The sequence below is a fragment of the Tursiops truncatus genome, chromosome 15 (genome assembly GCF_011762595.2).
Source record: "Tursiops truncatus isolate mTurTru1 chromosome 15, mTurTru1.mat.Y, whole genome shotgun sequence".
Lineage (NCBI taxonomy): Eukaryota > Metazoa > Chordata > Mammalia > Artiodactyla > Delphinidae > Tursiops > Tursiops truncatus.
The window spans coordinates 63,351,767-63,372,501 of record NC_047048.1 but is presented as its reverse complement, the minus strand read 5'-3'; the positions used below and the strand labels follow the sequence as shown (position 1 = coordinate 63,372,501).

At 46.4% G+C, this 20,735-nt stretch overlaps 1 protein-coding gene across 9 annotated transcripts in view; it reads right to left on the bottom strand.

The window, feature by feature from the left end:
* CNBD2 (cyclic nucleotide binding domain containing 2) overlaps positions 1-20,735 on the bottom strand; it is a 73,283-nt gene that overhangs the window by 5,508 nt on the left and 47,040 nt on the right. For 2 of the 9 annotated variants that reach the window (XM_073792941.1, XM_073792943.1), the window contains 3 exons: positions 19,851-19,971; positions 14,099-14,262; positions 7,043-7,224 (listed from right to left, as the gene is read on the bottom strand). In XM_073792941.1, the coding sequence (XP_073649042.1) occupies positions 7,043-7,224; positions 14,099-14,262; positions 19,851-19,971 (467 nt within the window). The other 7 variants (XM_073792942.1, XM_033841098.2, XM_019950870.3 and 4 more) reach the window with 6 other exon arrangements.

The window sequence follows — 20,735 nt, the reverse complement described above, 5'->3', positions numbered from 1 at the left end:
CCCATCTCCCCATGCCACCCTCATGCTTAAACCCCAAGTCTGTAGCCAGATCATATCACTCCTCTGCTAAGAACTTTCCAGAGGCTCCCTTCACATGATCATGAGCTGGCCTCCAGTCCCTCTCTGCCCTTGCCCTCTTTCAATTTCTCTCTCCTTTGACTCCATTCCAGCCACACCAGCCTTCTTGCTGTTATGCTTGAATGTGCTCTCTCTCTGCCTGGAACACTCTTGCCCCGATATCTGCATGGCTCATCCCCTCACTTCCTGTACTCATCAATATCACGGTCTTAGAGAAGCCTTCCCTGACTATCCTTTACAACGTAGTAACCTCTAACCCACCTCCATCCCCCAGATTCCCTGATTTTTCTTGTGTTCTTTAACCACTGACCCGGAATGTAAGCTCCTTGATGCCAAGGACTTTGGTTCGGTTTGGTGCTGTATCTCTAAAACCTGACCAGCTCTCTCTTCCTACAGCATGTCTGCTAATTGGAGATATACCGGTTGAAGTCATCTAGATTTTAGTTCAGTCCTTCCAGTTCCCATATGCTTCCCTATCTAATGGAGATGCCAGGAGCCTGGCAGCTAAGGGACAGAAGACAAGCACTGGCATAAAGGGGGGAGGAGGAGATAGGCAGCCAGCAGGTCCAGGGCTCTCCTCTCAAAAAGGCAGAGGACCGCATGAGCTGGTAATCATCGAAGCTGATAAGTTGTGTATGATAATAGAGCAATGTGCAAATGCAGAATGATTCACCGGTGAGAGCATTTTACATGTGCAAATCCCCCAGCTGCTGTGATCTGTTAAACTGAGAAATGTCCATATGTGGGACTCTTCTATTTCAACTCTGTGGGCAGGGCTGGCCTCCAGGTCGGTCTGCAAGTCTCACAGACCTACTGTCTGTATCATTTTGTCCCTGGGTCCCCTTTTTTCTCCTACCCCAGGTTTTTGCTTTCTGAGAGTCAGACTCTGAATTTAGTGTTTTATATGGACTATTTAAGTTAATCTTCATGACTTTATGAAACAGATGCTTTTATTATTCCCATGTTACAGATGGGGAAACTGAGGCAAAGAGCAGTTGCTTGCCTGCTGTGACGCAGCTGGTCGGAAGCAGAGCAGCCTAAATCCAGAACTCCTGCTCGTTATCCTGCTCCTTCTGCCCTGTGATGTCGGTGAGATCAGACAGAAGGACGGGAGAAGGTCTGGCTTTATGGGGAAGAGGCTTCCAGAAGAGCAATGAGCAATTCCTCTCCATCTTCACACAAAACAAGAAAAACTCTTGCACAGTAGCATGAGTTTTAAGTTATGACCGGAAGAAGGACTTTCTGACAGTATCTTTCAAGATAAAAACCTGCTCTCAGGAAAAGATATGGTCTCAGTTTCTAACCATTAAAATCATAGATGGTCAGTGTTGTTAAGACTTAAAGACCATGAGTCCACCTCCTTCCATGTGATAAACGTGATAAGGGAGCAAAGGGGGAACAGCCCTCACCGGCAGCCAACCATTCTAGATACTAACTTTGTGGTGCCAGAAGGGACCCGAGGCCAAGAAGTCCAGAGCCAAGTAGAAACAGGCCCCTAATTTAAAGTACGCTGGGAGAAGGTAGCTCGCAGTAAAATAGGTAGGAGGCACTTTTTTTTTTTTTGCGGTACGCGGGCCTCTCACTGTTGTGGCCTCTCCCGTTGTGGAGCACAGGCTCCGGACGCGCATGCTTAGCGGCCATGGCTCACTGGGCCCAGCCGCTCCGCGACAAGTGGGATCTACCCAGACCGGGGTACGAACCCGTAGTCCCCTGAATCGGCAGGCGGACTCTCAACCACTGCGCCACCAGGGAAGCCCAGGAGGCCCATTTGAAAGAAGGGAGTGAAGACAAACTTCCCTACCCTCCTTGGGTGAGAAAAAATTTTGTTACTCTCCTCAGGGACTGAGCAGATTCTTCCTTTCAAATAAGGAAATACTATGTTTCTTTTTTTGCCTTGCCTGTCAGAGAGCTCAAAGCTAGATTTTACAATCATCAGGGCTAATGCTCATATTGATACAAATCTATATTGACTTCTTCCATTTTCTTCTTCATTTTAATTGTCATTTCTAGTGAAATAGCATTTCCCCCCTTTTGCCCTGGATATCAGGGAGCTTCTCACCAGATTTTAAAATAAATTATTACCTAATTACAAAGTCAATTATAAAGTCAATTAGAGTTGTAATTTTTATTTTGAAATGATTTCACACTAAAATTGCAAGAATAGTGCAGCCAGTGTGGAAAACAGTATGGCAGTTCCTCAAAATATTAAAAATGGAATTACCATATGATCCAGCAATTCCACTTCTGAGTATATACCCAAAGAATTGAAAGCAGGGTCTCAAAGATATTTGTACATCCATGTTCATAGCAGCATTATTCACAATAGCCAAAAGATGGAAGCAACCTAAATGTCCATCAGCAGATGAAGGGATAAACAAAGTGTGGTATGTATTGTACATACAATGGAATTTTATTTAGCCTTAAAAAGAAGGAAATTCTGAAGGAAAAAAAAAGGAAATTCTGATGCATGCTACAACATGGATGATTCTTGAGAACATTATTCTAAATAAGACATCTACAAAAAGACAAATATTGTATAATTCCACTTATTTAAGGTATGTAAAGTAGTCAGATTCATAGACAAAGTAGAACAGCGGTTGCCAAGAGCTGGCAGAGGGGAGAGGGGAGTGGGGAGTCACTGTTTAATGGGTACACAGGTTCACTTTGATAAGATGACAAGAGATCTGGAGATGGCTGTGGTGATGGTTGAACAACAGTGTGAATGTACTTAATGCCACTGAACTTCAAAACATTTAAAAATGGCTGCGAGGGTAAGTTTTGTGTGTATTATACAATTTAAAATAATTTTTTAAAAGTTACAAGAATGAAGGATGAACTAAGGTATCTACCATCATTATTTTTGTAATCTGGTCAGTTAATAAACAGTGACTGCTTTCAAATTGGAAAAAAAAAAAAAAAATTGCAAGAATGGTTCAAAGAACTCCTAAGTACCCTTCACCCAGATTCGCCAGTTGTTAGCATTTTGCTATATATGCTTTGCTCTTCTAAATATACACACAATATATTTCTAAATCATTTGAAAGTAAGTTGAAGAAACCATCTCCTTTAACAGCCAAGGACCTCAGTGTGTGTTTCCTAAGGACAAGGAGATTCTCTTACATAACCACAGTAAAATTACCAACATCAGGACATTTAGCATTAATACAGTACTATTATCTCATCTGTTGTTCATTTTCACACTTCACCAAGGGTCTCCATAATCCATTTTCTTCTTGATTCTGATTTTCTGTTGGGGTTGGAGGGAGGCTGAAGTACACCTACCAGACCCTGCCAATTTTACCAATGACAGTAGTGAAACTCCAGAAAGGGAAGGAGCCTGGCTGAAAGACACAGCTTTTGTCCAGAAGTGCCGCCCTCCCAATAGCCCCAGGCTCTGTCCCCAGGGCTAAAGCCCACAGCCTTTAGAAGCCATGAAAAACCCTCTTTCCAGCTTTGGTGCTGCTTCTCAGCCACCTAGAAATTACTCGTCTTCATTGTCAGCTCTGAACCTGTGACTACAAATTCTGCAACTCGGCACCCTTGTGGTTAAACCCCTTAAATCCCCAAATGACAGAAAAGCATCATGGCAAAATAGCCTCTAGTGAGTGCGATGGAGGTTGCGAAGTTACCCATCTCACCCCTTAGACCTTCTGTAACAGGAAGGTAAGATTTTTCCATGAGTTATATAAAAGGAATAGAGGATTTAAAGAACGCTTTTTGCTTCCAACCCCAAGGAGGGATCTTAAACACTTCCTATAACAAATGCTGGCAATATCTTCTGTGTTTCTCAAATGGGTTTTTTCATTTTCCCCAAACAGTGGAAGCTATCAGTACTGGGGGCTGTATTTTTGGCTTCAGTGGCCTGGGTGTGCCTCTCCAATATGACTAGGCTTATTTACATACGGAAAATCTTCCAGGAGGGTGAATATATTCTCTCCAGCACAGTTCCAGGGTTGTGTGTGCAGAATTTGTTTTGAAAACAGGTGGCTCACTTGGGATAGCTGAGTGAGGATGGTGTCACAGTGCACACGCTGAGACGCTTCCTGCATGGGAGGGTGCTGGGGTGCAGTGAAAGCTCTCGGATTTCCTGGAGCAACCACCTGGTAGCGAGTGAGCTTAGACAAGGCCTTTGCCTCTCTGGGCCTCAGGCTCCTCGTCTGTCAGATGGGGACAATGCCACCTGGTTAGTTGCCAGGAAGTATTTTCAGGATAAGTGATAGCCTCTATAGAGTGCCTCACACAATGTGGGCACACAGGGAGCACTCCGTACCTGAGCCGGGCCCTACTCCCTTGAGACAGGTCACTATGGGCTTCCTGACCCTTGGATCTGTGCCAGGTGGGCAGTAAGAACCTCTGTAGCACTGAAAATATGTTTATTAGTTACACTTGTGTCAAGGGGTGTCATATTGGTTCCTTCTGAATGAACTCTTCTCCCAAATAAATCCTGATGTGACCTCCTCCCTGCCGGATTCTGATCCGCTGCTGTTTGTTGCAGAGTGTATGCGGAAGGGGAGGGATTCTGAAGCTCACAGCCCGGAGGCTGGGAGGTTCTCACACATCCCTCCCCACACTGTCCCACTCATTCTTCCTTCGAATAGCACCCTTGCCCACAGTGCATGTTAATGCTTTGGTGACCTGCCTCTGCTCTCTCCCTCCAACGCTGCCTCTTAATATTGACATTAACCATTTCACTTAGAGTGTGGGGTTCGGGTGAGATGACAGCCAGCACCCTCCTATCCCAAATCTCTCGGAGATGATCTTTATCATTGATTATGAAAGCTTAGCCTTCCAAAGCCTTGGCTTCCTATTCCACTGAAGGGGGAAGAGAGTCTCTGGATGGCCAAATTGACCTTGATCAAAAAGGTACTAATAGGACTTCCCTGATGGTGCAGTGGTTAAGAATCCGCCTGCCAATGCAGGGGACACAGGTTCGAGCCCTGGTCCGGGAAGATGCCACATGCCGCGGAGCAACTAAGCCTGTGCGCCACAACTACTGAGCCTGCGCTCTAGAGCCCGTGAACCACAACTAATGAGTCCATGCGCCACAATTACTGGAGCCCACGCGCCTAGATAGCATGCTCCGCAACAAGAGAAGCCACCGCAATGAGAAGCCTGCACACCGCAACGAAGAGTAGCCCCCGCTTGCCACAACTAGAGAAAGCCCGCACGCAGCAATGAAGACCCAATGCAGCCAAAAATAAAATAAATAAATTTTTTTAAAAAAGGTACTAATACCATCTAACGTGTATTGAGCACGTACTATGTACCAGGGACTTTACAATAACTAGGGCCTCATGCTGCCCACTGTCTGCTTGGTAACTGAACTCAAAGAAACAGCACTATTGCATAAAATCATAAATAAGAGCTATCCCCCCCCCAAAAAAGGAGCTATTCAAATGTTTACTTGGTTTCTCAAGAAAATGCCAAAAGAAAAACACATTCTCAGTGCACAGAAAAGCTCTTTGAAGACCTCTTTGGGCATTTCTCATTCTCAAGTTCTTCTATCTGTTGTTTAGTAGCTTCAGAAAAAGATTTGCTCTTTCTCTGTTCCCCTCAAGACGTCCCAAAGCCCCAACCCTCACAGCCTCTCCCCCTACATATGATGCCCTTGCTCCCAGGCTGCTCTTCTAGTCTAATTTCTCACCCACCGCTCCCCTAGAAAACTTGCTCTGCCTCCTACGCTGGAAGTTTTTTCTCTCACTTTCCAGGAAGCTGGACACAGTGGTCCTGGTGAATAAAATTCTCCCCCTTGCTGTTCATGTACCACCTCTTTTAATCCTCAACAGCCATTAAGTGGCAGACCTAGGATCTCAGCCCAAGTCATTAGACTCCAGTCAGATGCTTAGCAAGATGGCTGTCATAGAATAAATGCTCAATAAAAAGCTTCCCACACCTTCTCTGGTCATGTCAGGTCTACTCAAGAACCTTCAAGGGCTCCCTATTGCCTAGAGCGGGGGGTCAGCAAACAATGGTGCACAGGCCAAATCTAGCCTGCCACCTGTTTTGTTTTGTTTTTTATAAAAATAAATTTATTTGTGTATTTATTCTTGGCTGAGTTGGGTCTTTGCTGTTGCGTACGGGCTTTCTCTAGTTGCGGCGAGTGGGGGCTACTCTTCGTTGCGATGTGCGGGCTTCTCATTGCGGTGGCTTCTCTTGTTGCAGAGCACAGGCTCTAGGCGTGTGGGCTCAGTAGTTGTGGCACGCAGGCTCAGTAGTTGTGGCTCGTGGGCTCTAGAGCGCAGGCTCAGTAGTTGTGGTGCACGGGCTTAGTTGCGCCGTGGCATGTGGGGTCTTCCCCGACCAGGGCTCGAACCCATGTCCCCTGCATTCTTAGGTGGATTCTTAACCACTGTACCACCAGGGAAGCCCGCCTGCCACCTGTTTTTGCAAATAAAGCTTTATTGGAACACTAAAGCTGCTTTCACCATGCAGAGTTGAGTAGTTACAACAGAGACCATAAGGCCTATAAAACCTAAAATATTTATTATTTGTCCTTTTATAGAGTTTGCTGACCCTTGGCCTACAGAATAAGAGGGAATGCAGACTGCCTCTTATCCTCCTTTGGACCTGCTACAGAGCAAGTACTTAATAAATACATTTCAAATGAATGAACAAAATGTCCACACCATCATCTTGGAGCCACAGACCTACACACAAAGAGATCTCTGAATATAGTCAGACACCCTAATTTACCTGGTCCCCAAACCATGCCACCCTGTCCTTGTAGGTCACAGGCAGCCCTTCCAGGACTGCTGCAGACATCCCAGGCTCCTTGACCCTCTGGAGCTATCAGGGAAGTGGAGATGGTTAAGTCCACTGCTTCTCTCCTCTCTTACATCCACACGCTCTTCTGACAGACAAATTCCCTACTCCTCCTTCTTTGCTGTGTAACACGAAAACAGCTTTCTTCTAAATTCGACAAACAGAAGTATAATGTTGAATGTGCTTTTCAAACTGTACTCACCTCTCACTCGTGAAAACCATTCATCTTGTCCAACACGCTCATTTTGCCACTGGGGAAACCGGAGGGCAGGTGAAGCACTCCAGGCACTCAAGGGGGTCCCATGGGACAGAAGCAGGCTCTCCAGAGCTCCCGATGCCGGCTCACTGCCCGGTGTTCCTGCGAGTCCGCTCCTCGCGGGGGTGCTGTGGGGGGGGGTGGTACTGGTGGGGGAGGGCTCCTGTCTCTCTTGGCACCACCAGGCTGGGCTCTTGTGCTGCCATGGCCTCTACCAGGCCCCTCAGGGCTCTCAAAGTTTTCCCAAGGGAGAGAGGTGACTTGGTCCCAGGTCTGTGGTGCCGGGGCTGGAGTGAGACAGGAACCCTGAGTTCTAGGCCCAGCGCTACCAACAAGGAGAGCCGGCCCAGGCCAGTGACTGATGGCTTCCAGGCCCGCCGGAGGGACCAAGGAGAGCTCCTTAGGTCCCACTGACTGCGTCCTTGTCTCTGGTCTGCATCCTCTCTCAGGCTGCTCACTCCTCATCCTTGACCCGGGACGCCGGCTCCTGTCACGCTGCCCATCTGTCTCTGGCTCCTTGTACCTCCCCCCACGGTCACGCCTCACTCCAGTCTCTGGCAACACCCTGTCATTCTGACAGAGCTGCTTGACAAGCTACTGACAAACCAGCAGCCTGTGGGCCCAACGCAGCCTGCGTATGTGTTTTGTTTGCCTAACACAATATTTCAAAAACAATTTGAGTTCGTTGCTCACATTTGAAAACCGGTAGGAATCATCTAAAACACTGCGTTTCTGGGTTCTCCTGAGAAATCTAAAGATTGGCAGTACCGGGCCTGCATTACTTCCTGGCATGGCATCAACTGACTGGGTCTACGGAGCAGCGGCTCCACCTGGATGGGGAATGTGCGCACCAGTCCCCACCGTCCCCTGCCGCCTCCCCAGTCCTGTCTACACTCCTTTAGACGACCTGCCGGCCTTGCAAGGCATTTGAGTTTGCAACCCCATCTTGCCTCTGTGTCTCCCATCTGTCTCCTCAGATAAGACTCTCCCACTCTGAGGCTACCTCCAGTGATTAACCCATCCCCACCCAGCCTCCCAACCATCCCTTACTCAGTCCCACAAGTGTCCAGAGAGACAGTGCCCCAGGTGCTGCCCCAAACACCTCTCCGGACCCATGGCTCAGCCCTCAGGATCCCCCACTGTAAGCCCCACAACTCCCATGGTGGTTATTCAGGAAACACTAGGGTCAACCCAACATCTTTTATTGATTCTAAACAAGGACCCCTGCATTCTTATACTGAGGCAGGAGTTCTTGGATTTTGTACCGGGGTGCTATAATGGTTTCGACAATCCTCAATGGGGGGAGGTATTTCTGGGGTGCCATAAAAATGGGATGACGAGGTCTAGTCTTCTTGTCTAAGCTACACAAATCCAGCATCACAGCCTTGGGCTTGTAGATCCCTTTCTTCTTGGGCTGGATTGGGGTGAATGGTGGACACTGGCGAGGCTCCACCAGCAGCCGCATCAGGTCCTTCCGGAAGACATTCCAGCTGTTCTCCTCGAGGAACTTCTGGCACACATCTTCATCGCTGAAGGCAAGGCCCAGATGGTGAGGTTCCCACACGAGCTCCTCCCTGCCCCCTGCCCCTCCAGCCCTGCCTCATTCCAGCCCCGAAACACACTGAGCCCTGTCCCACCTCCGCGCCTTTTCCCAGACTCTTCCCTCTGCCTCCTTTACCTTTCCACACCTTCATCACCTAGACCTGCACTATTCCATGTGGTGGCCACGAGCCACGTGTGGCTACTGAGTACCTGAAGTGTGATGAATCTGAATTAGAGGTGTGCTCTGAGTATAAAATACACACCAGATTTCAAAGACTTAGAACAACAACAAAAAGAATGCAGAATATCTCAGTAATTTTTATGTTGATTACATGTTGAAATGATAACATTTTAGATATACTGCATTCAATAAAATATATTATTACAGTTAATTTTACCCGTTTCTTTTGATTTCTTATAACGTGGCTACTGAAAATTTTAAATGACGTATGTGATCATTAGCCATCAGGGAAATGTAAGCCAAAGCCACACAAGATACCACCTATGCCCACTAGGATGATGATAATTAAAAAGACAAATAATAATAAGTGTTAACGGGGATGTGGAGATATTGGAGCGAGGGTTCCAATGCATTGCTGCCAGGAATGTAAAATGATGCAGCCACTCTGAAAAAACAGTCCAGCAGTTCCTCAAAACGTTAAACAATTAACTTATGACCCAGGAATTCCACTCCTAGGTATATACCCAAGAGAAATGAAAAATATGTCCACACAAAAACTTGAACAAGAATGTTCATAGCAGCATTATTCATAATAGCCAAAAAGTGGAAACAACCCAACTGTCCATCAGCTGATGAATGGGTAAATAAAAGAGTGGTATATCCATGCACTGGAATATTATTTGACAATAAAAATGAATGCAGTACTGATACATGCTAAGACATGAATGAACCTTGAAAACACTATGTTAAGAAGCCATTCACATATACATGGTTCCATTGATCTGAAATGTCCAGACAAGGCCACTCTATAGAGATAGAAAGTCCATTGGTAGCTACCTTGGACTGGTCTTGGTGCCCTGGCTCTACTCTGCCCCCTTCCCTCATAGCACATGAGGGTGAGGAAAGTGGGGGAGGGTGGAATGGGCTCAGGACTCATTGGTTTATTTTCTTCTGAGACCTCAGCAAGGGAAGGGCAAACTCAACTTCCACTGACTCACCTATACTCTCACCTAAGGAGGCAACTCTGATAAATCACTAACACATTAGAGCATTCTTCTGGGTAGATTATATTGACCAGGACAAAATCAACTTCGATTCATAGAGATCAACTTAATATAAAATCTAGAGGTCAGAATGGGCTACAAGTTAGTCCTGGTGGTCTCAGCATTGCCAGCGTCAGCTCCTACCAGCTCACGAGAGCAACTTCATGCTCGATGACATCAGGTTGGTAGCTCAAAACCGGCCATGGCGGTAGTATGTGCACCACAGAAACCAGCAAACACTTCCAATCAGGTTACCTCCCATCTCCCAGAGCGCTGATTGTTGAACATTTCCCAGCACACCACTGGATAGTCTCCAACTAAAAAGTCCCGTTAACTCCCAATTTCTTACATAATAAATAACAATATCTAACTCTGCTTCACACTTACCATGACCAGGCACTTTACACTTGTTAACTCATTTGATCCTCAGGACCACCCCATTTCACAAGCATGGAAACTAAGGCTCAGTGGGGCTAAGGAACTCATCAAAACCTATGAGGGGGCAAGCACATGCTTACAGATTCTTAAGGGATCTTTTTCTTTTTTTTTGGATCCAGAGTCCAACTTAAGACAGACAAGATTCCACATAACCTCCTGATGCCGACGGTCACACTGATTTCTAGTCTAGTCTTTCACTAAATGGGGCAGCTCTTCTAAAGTCCTCAGCTTCATGCAGCAATTCCAGTTCCACTCTCTGCCTCGCTTGAACTGCAAGTGTCATCTGTCCTTGCGGGATGCAACACTTCAGCCCATGGTGCCCTCAGCCACAACCCCACCCCATGCCTGCCCGGCCATCCAGCACTAGATCACACTCTGTGCTTTGGTTTGAGGCTGCTCTTCATTTGGGGCCTTGGAGATTTCCCTTCTTTCCTGTGAACTCAGCTGTTCGTATTCTACATGGGGGAGAGGCTTCAGATAATCTAGCCTGTAGCATCCACAGGACAGGTGTCTCACCAACTGACTGTGTGATCTGCAGGATGTCACGTCCCCTTTCCTGGGCCTCACAGTCCTCAATTAAAACATGGAGGATTTGAGCTAGATAATGCTTATATTTTCTGCCTGCTTTAGCAGTCTAGAAAACCATGAGTTCAACAATTAATGAATAAGCGAGAATTCTATCTGTCAGCATTGCAGACGATTGCAGCAAAGTGCTGACTGGGCAGCACAGATGCTGAGTGCCCAAACATCTGCCACCCTCAAGTCTACATAAACCTCTGAGTTTCAATTCAACCAACATTAACTGACACCCATCATGTACCAGATGTTATGTGAGAAGCTAAGGCTCCTTAAATCCTTTTTTGAGTAGCTATTTTCTAAATAGCTATTTTTTATGTTGGTAGTACGCAGGAGTCAGAGAATTGGGGCATGGCTGAACTGCAAGGAACCACCAGTGTTTCCCAACTTTTTTTTTTTTTTTTTCCCCACAAAACTGCCCCAATTTGGACCATAGCTACATATCATCTGTTCTTTTATTAATGATTTTTTAAAATTCTACTTAAGTATTTACTTTGGCTTTGTTCTAAGCAACAAGTTTGTCAAATCAGTTTAGTGAGCTAGTCATGTTTTTCTAGTTCACACTAGAATAAATACATAGCTGTTTACAATCCGCGTACCACCTAAAGTCATCTTGTAAGCCTTCTGTGAATATGATCCATACTTCGGGAAACACTGTTCTGGTCTAATTTTCTTGTTTTGTAGATGGGAGTCTTAAGCCTAGAGGAGGGAAAATGACTTATCCAAGGTCATATGGATCCCATGGCAAATTCTTTCATGTGCTTATTGGACACGGCTGAAGCAACTCTACAGATTTGCTTGCCTTCACACCTCCTCTTTCTCCACCACAGGAATCACTTGCTTCCCACACCTGCCCACAAAACGATGTCTGATCACAGCATCACCACAAGAAAAGAAAAAGGAGGGAGGATGCAAAATTGTACAATCGGTATGATCTCCATTATGAAGCTTTGTGTGCCTGAATGATAAATACCGATTTGGTACACAGCCATGAGGTAAAAAAAAAAAAAACCTGAAAGGAAATACATAAAATGCTAATTGAGATTGTTGGAGGAATGCAAATGCATTTAAGAAGGTCTTCACCTTCTTAAATGTTCAGCATTTTCCAGTTTTCCCTAATAAGTGTGTCCCATTTATTCATTCACTCACCCAACGTTTATCAAGCATCTACCATGTGCCAGGTACTGTACAGGTGCTAGAGATGAAAGGTGCCTAAAGCCCAATCCCTGCGTTCACGAAGCAATTAACCAAGTGGTGGGGAAAGAACTGTGCGAAAACTACGCAGCTCTAAACAGTTGTAATAAAACGTGGTGTGGCCACTGTGAGGGCTACGTAGGGAGGATTATGAGTGCACAGAAAGGGGTACTTAGCCCAGCCTGCGGTCAGTCATGAAAGGTTTTCTGGAGGATATGAATCTTAAAGAATGAGAAGAAGTTTATCAGAAAATAAAGGGGAGAGGAGCAGGACTGAGGGGTGGCATTGCAGGCAGAGGGCCTGCACTGGCAAAGGCAAGTATGTGCAGGTCCAGGAGGCAATCTGCCTGTGTTGCTGGAGTGGGTTAGAGGTGGCAGGAGGTGCTGCAGGGGAGTTGAAGGGTCAGAAAATGAAGGGCCATTTACGTGGCATTGAATCTGCACTGTATCCTACAGGCAGTGAGATACCACTGAAAGGTTTTAAGCAGGAGTTTAACACGGCCAGATTTGGGTTTTAGCAAGAGCAAAGTATGCAGAAAGGATCTGGCAGGGAGAGACCGAGGCAGGGGACCAGTGGTAAGACAGCTACAGGAGTCTGGGCTGGGGATCCCAAAGTGGGGGTAAGGGTGTCAGCCAGGGAGGTGAAAGAGATCCACTGGGCTGTGTGAAGTAAACAGTAGGACTTCATTTATATTTATCTTTGTCTTATTCTTTCTAGAGATCTATTTGTTGCATGTTTATAATATATATGATATATTCATATAGCAATATATGGACATAATAAATAAAAATAAGTTAAATAACATATTATTTATATCATATATATATTCTAGGGGGTATACACTCAAACACTCTTTAGTAATAGCGGTGTTAGATCAAAACAGTTTTGTGACCAGTAGTCCAGACAATAAATTCGTTTTTACCTAAAAATTAGGGTTTTTTTCACACTATAAAAGTACTCACTCTGGAAAATTTGGAAACTAGGGAAATATGAAAAGAAATCTTTTTTAGCAAATCTTTCAAGATAATTTTTTTTAATTATAAAAGTAATATATCATCATTAACAAACATTTGGAGAATAAAGGGAAAAAACCCCACTTGGGGCTTCCCTGGTGGCGCAGTGGTTGAGAGTCCGCCTGCCGATGCAGGGGGCATGGGTTCGTGTCTCGGTCTGGGAAGATCCCACATGCCGCGGAGCGGCTGGGCCCGTGAGCCATGGCCGCTGAGCCTGCGCGTCTGGAGCCTGTGCTCCGCAATGGGAGAGGCCACAACAGTGAGAGGCCCGCGTACCGCAAAAAAAAAAAAAAACAAAACCCCACTTGGAATGTCATACCCTGACAACAACTTTAAAAAGTGTATCTTTTTTTTCCCTCATTATAAAAGAAATGCATACTCACTACAAAACCAATTAAACATCAGAGGAATATATAACTATAACCAGAAAGTTCCTTTTAGTCCGAGCTTCCAGAGAGAATGACTATTACAAATTGGGCAATACCACAGATATTATCATTTTTGCTCATTTTCCTTCTAGATTTTTCTCATGTAAGTGTTTTACAAAGGCATAGCCATAGTATGTATAGATACAATTTTGTACCCTATCCTTTTCTTGTAGCATTTTATCACTCATTTACTTATGACTTTCTATCAAGGGAACGTACCACAGTTTTCTAAACTATCCCCCTGGTGTAACACATGTGGGTAAAGGTGGTTGTTTTTCTATTATGAATATGGCAGCTACGAACATCTTAGTGTATGTAGCTTTCCCTATAATTAGTTACATACAGATAAATTCATAGGTAGACCACTGCTTCAAAGAGTAGGAACAGTTTTGTGTCCCCTGAAACATTATTATCTACAATTATTATCAAAAGGATTGAGCCAATTTCGAGTGTACCAACAATTATCAGTTTCATTCCACCAGTGTCAGCTTTAGGTATCATCACTTTTTTCTTCCTTTTACCAAAATAAGAGGCAAAAAAATTGTTCATTTGATCTAGTGGGAGGTACGCACATTTCCAGCACTGACCTGGGGTACTTGATCTCGAACTTCGACAATTTTTCTATTGTCTTACTGTCAATCAGTTCGCAAAACTTCTCTTTCCTAACCCGTATCACCTCAGCTCCCAGGCTCACCAGGATCAAGGGCCGAGTGTCACGCTGGCTCTCCGGGAGGAGGATCTGGTGAAGGCCCTAGAAAAAAGAAGTCCCAGAAAGTTCGAGACCATCCACTTGTACAAGCAGATGTTCAGGGTAGGCAAAACAAGGCCCCGAACAGGAGGTGAATCCACCTGGGGTCATTCAGCAAGTGACGGGGAGAAGTCCAGAACTCTCTTTGCTAATGACATCAAAGTCCTGGGGCTCCTCACAGTAGAACAGCCCTCAAGGCACTTTGTCAGTTGTCCTGCCCACGGGCAGCAGGCTCTGCAAGAGTCGCACTCGCACAGTCGCTTGCCGGGCACCAGCATTTTACAAGCTTTCCCTGGTGTCCAGTCTCGACTCTTCTTTGTGCCAGGCCAGCCCGTTTTCTCTTCCTTAGGACTATGACAGACAGCTCATCCCCCTCTTCTACATCTTCCCTTTTACAGCTGCCACACCCTCCCACACCCTTTCCTCCAGGGCTTCCTTCATAAGCGTGTGTTGCCTTAGTTCCTTCCGTCCCTCACGGGCTCTGGGGCCACTGGTAGTCCCTGTGCGGCTCCCGTTGCCCCTTGGGCTCCCTGGCGTGGAAGGGAGATGGAGATCAACAGGCACAGCTTTACAGAGTGTAACCCCCTTTGTAAGGAGACACTCTGAGATGGGGCAAAGCCGGGACCAGAGTCTTTGCTGCTGAAACCCCAATCCAGGGCTCACTCAGCCTCTTGGCTGTTAAGACTCAGGCAAGGAGGGGAGGGGAGGTCACTGGTCCAGAGCCTACAATGCCCAGCTGTCTTGGGCTTAAGAAGACATCAGCCAGGGCTTCCCTGGTGGCGCAGTGGTTGAGAGTCCGCCTGCCGATGCAGGGGACACGGGTTCGTGCCCCGGTCTGGGAAGATCCCACATGCCGCAGAGCGGCTGGGCCCGTGAGCCATGGCCGCTGAGCCTGCGCGCCAAGAGCTCTGCTCTATGGAGGCCGTGTGGGATTGAGAATAATCCTGCTTCAGAAGAAAGATCCATATGTTTACTTGTCATGCGACTTTGGGCAAAGTTATACGTCCCTGGGCCACTGTTTGCTCACCTGTGAAACAGAGGTGAAAACACCTGCCCTGCATGTCTCTGAAGGATTCTCAGTTTGAAAGGAGATGTGAAGTAGGGTTTGGAACAGCTTCTCCTTCCCCGCCCTCACCCACACTACCACCATTTGGGTTCCAGACCTTGAAGAATGACCATCTACTCTGAGCCCTGCCCTTTCTCTCCTTAGTAAGACTGGAATGGAGGTGTGTTATCTTTCTTATGAAGTTGTTGAAGGTCCAAACAAGATGGTGTGGTGTGTGAGGATGCTCTGGGAGACGTGAAGCTCCTCACACTTTAGTTGTGCTCAGTGCAATGGGCATAAAGGCCCTTCTGACCAGCGCCAGGCCTTGCACAGAAGTCAGATGGCTGCTCTTTAGTCAGCTCCTACTGTGTGGGAGAAACGTGTGTAGACGTGATCCTCACAACCACCTGGCGATAGAGGGATTATCAGCCTCAGATGTGGAAAATAAGGTTCAAAACAGGAAATTTACTTGCAAAGGTCATGTATCTTATAATTACAATAACAATGATGATGATGATGACGGTGATGACAGCACCAGCTAATGTTTAATGAGCCTTCACTAAATCCCAGGCCCTCTTGTAGCTTTGGGGTGTGTTAGCTCATGGAACCCTCACTAGAACCCCATGAGGTGAGTCCTTTTATGATCATCATTTTACAGAGGATGCTGATGAGGTTAAGAAACTTATCCAACATCATACAGCACGGAAGCAATAAAGCTAGGATTTGAACTCGGATGGGCCTGCCTTTAGAGTGCATGCTTTTAACCACTACACTGTGAGGAAACTGAGGCACAAAGTTAACTAACCTGCCCAAGGTAACAAGACAGAAAGTGGTGGAGCCGGGATTTGAACCAGCAATCTGTCCAGGGCCTCACTGAGGGCAGTACCGTCAGCAGGCACTATTATCCACCTTTACTCCACTCCACACGTTCCAGCCGGAGTCAGGTCTGCAAGTAGCTTCCCAAAGTGCCCAGGATAAAGCAGAACTCTTCATTGTGGCCACCGAGGCTTTGGCTATCTCACCCTTGTAAGGCTCCTGCCTCGTTTACTCTGTTCCAGCCATGCTGCCCTCCCTTCCAGTCCCCTCAACATGCCAGGCTGCTTCCTGCCTCAGGCTCAACCTGCTGTTCCTCTGTCTGGAACACTCTTCCCCCCAGGCTGTCTATAGTTTATTCCTTTTGTCATTCAGGTCCCAGCTTAAATATCGCTGCCTTAGAGCAGCCTTCCCTGACCACTCCATTTAGGAAGACCACCCCCTTCAACTCAGCTTTCTGTTCCATTCCCAACAGCAATTTAAAACTTTCTGTGTGGGCTTCCCTGGTGGCGCAGTGGTTGAGAGTCCGCCTGCCGATGCAGGGGACATGGGTTCGTGCCCCGGTCCGGGAAGATCCCACATGCCGTGGAGCAGCTGGGCCCGTGAGCCATGGCCACTGAGCCTGCGCGTCCGGAGCCTGTGCTCCGCAACGAGAGAGGCCACAACAGTGAGAGGCCCGCGTACTGCAAAAAAAAAAAACCTCTCTGTGTGTTTGCTGCTTTATCTGTTTACTGTCTGTCTCCAGACTAGATCATTAGCCCCATAAGGGCAAGAATACTGTCAGTTTACTCACCCACACTGGCACCTTGGGCCATGCTTGGAGCATGATAGATCCTCAAGAAATATCTGCTGAGTGAAAGCTCCAACGGAATCATAGAACATTAGAGTCAGCAGCTCACCCAGGTGAATGTCCTCATTTTCTGATGAGGGTTCAGATTCAGAGAGGTAAAGTGATTTGCCCAAGGCCACACAGCAAGCTAATTGGAAGCAAAAACTACAATATGTGAGGTGGCCCATCTGCCATCTCCCTGCTGCTCTGCCCAGTCTTGACCATGTCTGAGGCCTCAGCCCGCCTGTTCCCTGGAGAAGCTGGTTCCCCTACACCCCCTGGCTCAAAAGCTGGGTCTCTTTACTCCAGGCCCCAAGCTCTGCTGTTTCCAAGGCTGACTCAGCTCTACGCTCCTGCCTCCAAAGGAAAATGTGATCTCCTACCTCCTGGTGGGTGAATACAGTCACAGCTGTTACCATTCATTCTCCTGCAAATGAAGCCAGGGCCTTGAAAGCAGGGAGAACAGAATTTTACCAAAGGCACTTTCTTCAACAGGATCTCGTTAATGAATATTTGGTGGTGGGAGTTTCTCTGCCCTGGGTCCTGTGTGGTGAATGAGGCAGTCAGGGCCTTGCTCCGAGCCTTCCTGGATTGCTTAGAGAATCAAGTCCCAAGTCCCTCTTGTTCCATCTTCCACAGCCTCCCCGCTCCTGTCACCCTCTACCAGAGTGAGCAACGCCTCGTCTGCCCTGTGGTTCCTCCATGCACCCAGGGTGCCAGGCACCCCAGCTCCTCCGCGGGCAGCCCACGAGGCTGCATGCACTGCAGGTGCCTGGCCTCAGGTGGCCTGTGTCCAGTCCTGAGCACCTCACTCTGAGACACTGAAACTGCAGGGAAACGGAAGTGAGAAGGCTGGAAACTATATCACATGAAGACTGAAGGAATGGAGGAATGTTTTCCCTGCATAAGAAAATAATTAACGGGGCACAGATGCTGAATGAAAAACAAAACAGCATTCTTTAAATACCTAAGAGGCCACCATGTGGCAAGGAAGCTGATTTCTGTTTGTTCTTGGGGGGATGGGTAAGCGGGGTTCGGAGCTCCTTAAAAATTGTAGGAGGCAGAGTTTTACTAAGCAAAAATAAGAGCTGCTGAAAAGCTCGGAAATATTCACGCGGTATTGACCGAGGGCTGTGCTAGGGCCTGGGGCTCCAGACAGTGCTGGGCTGACCTCCCTGCCTCGGGGGGCGCACAGGCCAGAGCAGGAGCACGGGGTGAGGACCCTGGAGATTCATGGCAACAACGATGACCATACATCAGAAGACAGTCACCCCACCTCCAGGAAGACTGAGGTGCATCGCTACCCACCAGGAGGCCTCGTGCCCTCCCCATACAGCTCACCCGCCCACCCAGCTCCAGCACCTATGGCCCAGCTCCCACAGTGGTCAACTCATGGCCAAGTTTGTTTCACCCATACATCCCCCCTCCACTATTGGATAATTACTTTTTTTTTTAAGATTTTTTTTTTTAAGGGAACCATTTTTAAAGTCTTTACTGAATTTGTTACAATATTGCTTCTGTTTAATGTTTTGGTTTTTTGGCTGCGAGGCATGTGGGATCTTAGCTCCCCGGGGATCGAACCCGCAGCCCCTGCATTGGAAGGCGAAGTCTTAACCACTGGACAACCAGGGATGGCCCTGGATAATTACTTTTTATTTTTCTTTTTTTTTTTCGGTATGCGGGCCTCTCACTGTTGTGGCCTCTCCCGTTGCAGAGCACAGGCTCCGGACACGCAGGCTCAGCGGCCATGGCTCACGGGCCCAGCTGCTCCACGGCATGTGGGATCTTCCCGGACCAGGGCACGAACCTGTGTCCCCTGCATCGGCAGGCAGACTCTCAACCACTGCGCCACCAGGGAAGCCCCGCTAATTTCTTTTTATTGCCAAATAATATTTCATTGTATGGATTTATCAGTTTGTTTATATTCACCTTTCCATATAAATTTTAGCATTAGTTTTTCAATATCCACAAAATAACTTGCTGGGATTTTGATTGGGATTGCATTGAATCTATACATCAAGTTGGGATAAACTGACATGTTAACAATACTGAGTCTTCCAGTCCACGAACATAGACTATTTCTCCATTTATTTAAAGCTTCTTTGAATTTTTTCATTATAGTCATATAGTTTTCTGCATATAGATCCTGAACATATTTTGTTAGATTTACACCTAAGTATTTCAGTTTTTGTTACTATTGTAAATGACATTGTGTTTTTTATTTCAAATTACAATTGTTCATTGCCTTATACCCTGTGACCTTGCTATAATCATTTATTAGCTCCAGGAAATTTATTTGTTCTTTTTTGTTGTTGTTGTTGTTTTGTTTTTTGATTCTTTAGAATTGTCTATATAGACAATCATGTCATCTGCAAACAAAGACAGCTATATTTTTTCCTTCCCAATCTGTATGTGTTTAACTTCCTTTTCTTAATGCACTAGCTAGGACTTCCAAAACAATGTTGAATAGTAGTGAGAAGGGACATCCTTGCCTTGTTCCTGGATTATTTTGAAGCAAGTCCTAGATGTCATATCATTTTATCTGTAAATATCTGGATATGTATCTCCGAAATATAAGGACTCTTATTTATTTATTTATTTATTTACTTATGGCTGCCCTGCGTGGCATGTGGGATCTCAGTTCCCCAACCAGGGATAGAACCCATGTCCCCTGCAATGGAAGTGCGGAGTCTTAACCACTGGACCACCAGGGAAGTCCCGTAAGGACTCTTTAAAAAACATAACCACAATACCATTATCATATCTTTAAAAAATCAAACAATATTCCTTAATATCACCGAATTTAGAACAGGATGATTTTAAACATTTACTCTCATTACTTAGCACCCCCAGCCCTTCGTGTTACACACTCTATTGTGAACAAGGCTCTCTCTGCACACTTACCAAGACTTCTCCTTGCTCCACAGTGTGAATCTTCACGTAGGCCCCCACTGCAGCCTCCTTGGGGAGAGCACCATACTTCGTATCAATCATGGGACACTCGATGAAATGAGGACACCTGGATCTGAAATTTGACACCTTGTTAAAGAGAACTCATTTGTAACACAGCCAGCTCATGAAGCCCTGGATAAGCAGCCCCCATTCAATTGAGATCACCCCTCCCTTCTCCCAGGTGGTGAGAAAACTGTCAGGATTTGGAGAGGTTTAACAGGGAGAAGACATGCACGTGAGCCAGGCCTGATGGGTGAGAAGTCCAGGCTGGCTGACTTAATGCTCAGCACAAGGAGGGGATTTCTAAGTCAGAGCTGTCTAAAAATGGAAAGACTAGTTTGAGAAAGAGCAAGCTCTGTCCCCCTGGGGACACAGCGGAGGTTGGGGCTCTTCTTGAGAGGCAGGCAGAGGAGAGATGGCTTCATTTGTTTGTTCACAAAAACGGGTCTCCCTGAGTGATCTGTAGACTCGGTACTTTGTTCACGTTGGAGTGAGTTTTACACAGGCAATCCTGTTGTGCTTTCTTTGGTCTCAGGCTAGGTAGAAGGAAGAGACAAAGTATGCTATCTGGATTAGAGGCAGGGAAAAGATTATTCATTAGCTGAGAGCATAGCTGAACTCACCCAACATATACACAAGGTAGGCTTCCATTCTTGCCTCCCAGGACATGCCCAGCATATGTCTTTTATTTTTTAATGTGGGGACAGCCTGTCCTCTTTTTCCTCACTATTTACAGCAGAGAAACTAAGTCTGTTCCATCTCTACCTTCAGAAGAACTAGGATTGGGATTTCAAACACTGGATCCTTTGGAAAGAGTATCCATCAGAGGTAAAAACA